The sequence below is a fragment of the Papilio machaon genome, chromosome 7 (genome assembly GCF_912999745.1).
Source record: "Papilio machaon chromosome 7, ilPapMach1.1, whole genome shotgun sequence".
In the NCBI taxonomy this organism is placed as follows: Eukaryota; Metazoa; Arthropoda; class Insecta; order Lepidoptera; family Papilionidae; genus Papilio; species Papilio machaon.
In genome coordinates, this window is record NC_059992.1 from 3728544 (window position 1) to 3733390 (window position 4847).

Below are 4847 nucleotides of genomic sequence, written 5' to 3' on the forward strand. Positions count from 1 at the left end.
CATATCAAATAAATTAAATAGTGACGTCATTTTATCAAAAGGTTTGAATGTAAAAATAACAACAGGGAGAGAAAACCATTACATGTTTGTTACAAAATAATTATTGTAATAAACATATCTATGATAGCCTAAATACAAATTTTTAGCGTAAATTTAATATAACTCTTTCCATGAAAATCATTAAATATGTCGATAACATAATAATTTATCTAGCAAAGTAATTTATAAAATAAGTGAATTGTATTAATTATTGTTATGACTTGATATTATTATACATAAGATAATCTAATAACAAATGAAATGAAACATATAAAAGACGTAATATGTGATAATCGAACAGAATCAATCTCATTTGATATGCGCAGTAGTAACAAAAAACCCGAGCCGACTGAACGTACTGACCATATCCCCGCTAGATTGTTTAATAAGTTTTTTCCTCTTATTCACTCGCGTTAAAAGGTAAACAAGTTCTACTAAGGTCAACATTAGCTGTCGTCAGTGACCAGTCCGCTGCCATCCGTTGGTGAGGTCATACATCAGCGCAAGAGGCTATCAAATTAAAATGAAGACTACAGTTATTTTATTTATCGTATTTCTTGCGTGTATCAGCGTGACCTATGGAAAAGATTTGATTACGGGAACTAGTTTTAATGGCAGATTAATATGGCAAGAAAAAGTCGAATACAATGCTATTCCACTAAAGAAGAGAGTCAAGGAAGTTTTCTTCTCGGATCCAGGACAGCAACTTATTAAGGTATGTGCAATAACGCGTTTCAAACAAATTAGAACATTGTCGTTTATTCAAGGAATACGTGTTTTGGGACCGAGAATAAATTATAAAGTTATGCAACATAAAATATTTAACTGCAATCATTACTAACTAAAAACTATATATCTACTAGCTGTCGCCCGCGACTCCGTCCGCGCGCAGTTAAAAAAAATTAGCAATAAATTAAAATTGCGACTATAATTTGAGATTTAAACTATCCTATCTCTCAAGTTGGATCGAACTGCACATGGTGTGCGAATTTTATTATAATCGGTTAAGTGGTTTAGGAGTCCATTGAGGACAAACATTGTGACACGAGATTTATATATATTAAGATGTATATCATCATTTCAAATATTATTTTATTTCACTTTTTGAATATTGGTTCAGGGTTCTATTTTCATTTCTGTAGGTTATTTTGCTTTAACTTTAACGACATATTTTTTTTAAGTCGTCTAATCAACAATGTACTTTTTCTATAATGCATATTATATATAAATATGCATGCATGCATATTATATATAATTTATCATTATGTTCTCATTTATTGCAAATTAACTGTTAATAAATTAATTAACAACGTAAACTCCGTCGTCTTCAACGTTTTCGATATTTCTATTGTAAAGGGTTCCATGAACAGTTTGATCTGTATAAATAGTAATTGCTTTTTCTTAAATCTACGACGATATCTGTAACCGTCGTCTTTCGTACTTTGTAGCTTTTTAATTTATGTTTTTGCTATTTCATTCTCAGTAAGTTGTAGTTTTAACCATTTTTTGTTTAGTTACCATTTTTTACTTTCGATTATTGACATAACCTGTTTAGTCTTTGATCGCAATTCAATATACATTGCGTAGTAAACAATATATTAAACAAGTTTGTCTAATCCACATAATCTAATATTATTTTTAATCTCAATTGCAGGGCATCATAGCCAGGGATCTGGACCACACTGATGGATATGCTACTATAACAGCCGGGGGCGTTGGATTCTCGTACGCCAATATTAGATTAAAGAGCGAAAGAGGCTCTGGCCTTAACTACCAAGTAGAAGTTTACGTATAATATATAAATTAAATCCAAATGTAATTGTTAAACTTAAATACATGTTTTATTAAATTTGACTTACTTTAATAAACGGATATGTTTCATTTTCATTCACGTGAATTTTAATATACAGTTGCGTAAGCTATGATAGTAATTTTATAGGAAGTTAAGAAAATAGTCTTTATTTGTTTGAATTTCCATTTTGCCATTTTGAACATATTAAATAAGTCTAATTTTTTGTACGTTGTTGCGCGTCTTTAAAATATTTGCTTCCTTAAACAGAGTTTAAGGATAAACAGAAACAGATGGCAATTTTCTTATTACCATGTTTCGATTTTTGTCACAGCAAAATTATTATATATTTCATACAAATATTATGGCCTAGCTACGCATATGAGCTTGTTTAACATGTTCTAGAGCGTCAAGCGCTCAAATATAGTGATCTTAACAATATAAGCGACAACAGGAAACTACGTGCAGGTCATTGTTGAGATCATATACCTACAGATGAATCACTGCCGCGCTACGTTTTCCATTTAAATTACATACAACCAAGGTGAGAAACAATACCCGTTCGGCATAAAAGTCAGAAAGATGACATAATGTTGTCTGAAACATGTTGACTTTTAGAGCTCAGCAAAATGTTGTCTTTTCGATAACTTTTTGTCGATGTCATTTTAAAGCAATCTCAATGATAACTAAATGATGACTTTTCGAGGACATATTTTTTTAGCCGACTTCAAAAAGAAGGAGGTTATCAATTCGACTGATTTTTTTTTTTTTTTTTATGTGTGTTACCGCGAATCTCCGCCCCTGGTGGTCCGATTTTGATAAAAATTATTTTAATCGAAAGGAAGTGCTTGCAGGTGGGTCCCATTTTTTTGGTTTTTTTTTTTAAATAACTAGAAGACTAGTAGATTTTGAATAAGCTTCAAAATTTGTTGCGAAAATTTGGGACATTTTTGCTTTCAGCGTTTACGTAGGCTAAACTATAAGACCTACATCAAAATGACGTATGGCGAATTGTAGCTCTTTAAATGTGCTAAATAAAAGTCCGCGATAGCATATATCTATCTTTTATAGTTTTCTCACAATAACCATTTTTTTCTTTACGAAACATTAATTAAATTCTTGCCCTATTTCCGACGCTATTATTCAAGTTCAGTATTAACCCTTATGTAAATAAATATGTTCATTACCAAGAGAATTTAATGTAGATTATATTTGCCCTTGAAACTATATCATTCTGTCTAATAGTTTAGGAGATATCGTAAGAATAAAATTACGCGGAAACGAAAAATGCTACATCGCGTTACAATGAATAGCACAAATTTGCTTTCTGGGCTTATTGTTAATAAAACTTTTAAAAACCAACAGCGGCCATTTTGTTCTATACGGACCTCTCACTCATCCATTAAAGAGTGATTGTTGACAAGCGTGAATTGCATCGTAATTCGTTCGGCATTGCTAAGTGTTTTTATTCAATTATTACAACATAAACGTAATATTTTTGACTTAACATACTGGTTGAAAATATAATTAATAGTATTTGTGATTCTTATTATTCAGTTAGTTATCAAGAATTTAATTGCCGAACAAATAAACTTGTAAGTATGAATATAGGTTATAAACACATTTTTTCATATTTTATAACTAATTAAATTATTTAAAATTGTTGTAAGACGATGCTCGTCGCTATTTTAATTAAATGCAGTTTAAATATTTTACTTTTTAAAATATTTCTAACTTTAAACATTTGTATACAATTTTGTTCATTTAATTCATACATAATAAAAAAAAAACTTATCAGCATCGTCTTTGTAAAAGTGTCTGATAAAATTTAGAATGCCCTAAAATTTAATGAATATTTTCAATTTCTGATTTGATATTTTTTTTAGGATTCAACACAAGATGTATTTCGTAGTTTTTTGGGATAAAACGTCTGCAATCGTACCTGCATCATGGGTAGATTCAGAATCTCGAACTTTCAAGTGGCCGAAAACAAAAAATCCTACCTTACTAATTATTCGAGCTGATAACCCTAAAGATAATTGGATCACTTATAATTATGTTCAACTCTGCGGTCCATTTGGTAAAATTATTTATACTATACAGTAAAATATGTAGTTCGTTGATCAGGAATAATTGGTTATAATCTCTTCATGTATTTCTGTACTTTAACTTTCAAATATGGATATGCAAATATTTGCAGTATCTCACCCTTATATCAATAGTGAGATAATAATTAATAAAACTATCATTATTTTTTTATAACAGGCATATGACGAAGCGCGTGAATTCGAATTAGATGCCCTAAATCTGTCTACAAATGATGATGAAGGTTTTGCTGCTATTAAAACAAATAAAAAATTAGAAATGGTAGATAAAGGAAAAAGAAACTGCAATAAACATTTACGCTCTTGTGATACAGAAGATGAATCGCCGCCTATACAAAAAAGTAAGGATCATTAGTTTGAATTAAATTGTAAAATTTAAAATTGCATGAAAATTGAAAAGAAAAATGAATAGTATTTGTTTTACCTTTACCTAAAATTTTTTATATAATAATTCTAATATTAATTTTATTTATTTTATAGAAACTAAAAGTAGAAAGAAGATAATATCATCGTCAAGTTCTTCTGATAATGAGGGTATGTAACAAATAAAGTTGTTCAATTATATATAACTAGCTTTTACCCGCGACTCCGTCCGCGCGTAATAAAAAGTAGAAAACGGGATAAAAATTATCCTATGTCCGTTTCCTGGTTCTAAGCTACCTGCCCACCAATTTTCAGTCAAATCGATTCAGCCGTTCTTGAGTTATAAATAGTGTAACTAACACGACTTTCTTTTATATATATATAGACTAGCTTTTACTCGCGACTCCGTCCGCGCGGAATAAAAAATAAAAAACGGGGTAAAAATTATCCTATGTCCGTTTCCTGGTTCTAAGCTACTTGCCCACCAATTTTCAGTCAAATTGATTCAGCCGTTCTTGAGTTATAAATAGTGTAACTAACACGTCTTTCTT

The 4847-nt window shown here is 30.2% G+C and overlaps 1 protein-coding gene and 1 long non-coding RNA gene across 2 annotated transcripts; both read left to right on the forward strand.

Moving 5' to 3' along the window:
* The first annotated feature begins 368 nt into the window (after positions 1 to 368).
* On the forward strand, positions 369 to 1873 carry LOC106714091 (probable salivary secreted peptide). Its single transcript, XM_014507032.2, has 2 exons — positions 369 to 754; positions 1694 to 1873. Exons 1-2 carry the CDS (start codon positions 563 to 565, stop codon positions 1832 to 1834), a joined length of 333 nt encoding a protein of 110 aa, XP_014362518.1. The 5' UTR covers positions 369 to 562; the 3' UTR covers positions 1835 to 1873.
* A 1516-nt stretch (positions 1874 to 3389) lies between these two features.
* On the forward strand, positions 3390 to 4250 carry LOC123721157. Its single transcript, XR_006756161.1, has 3 exons — positions 3390 to 3423; positions 3715 to 3908; positions 4094 to 4250. It is a non-coding gene; the product is annotated as an uncharacterized LOC123721157 (long non-coding RNA).
* Positions 4251 to 4847: the final 597 nt, after the last annotated feature.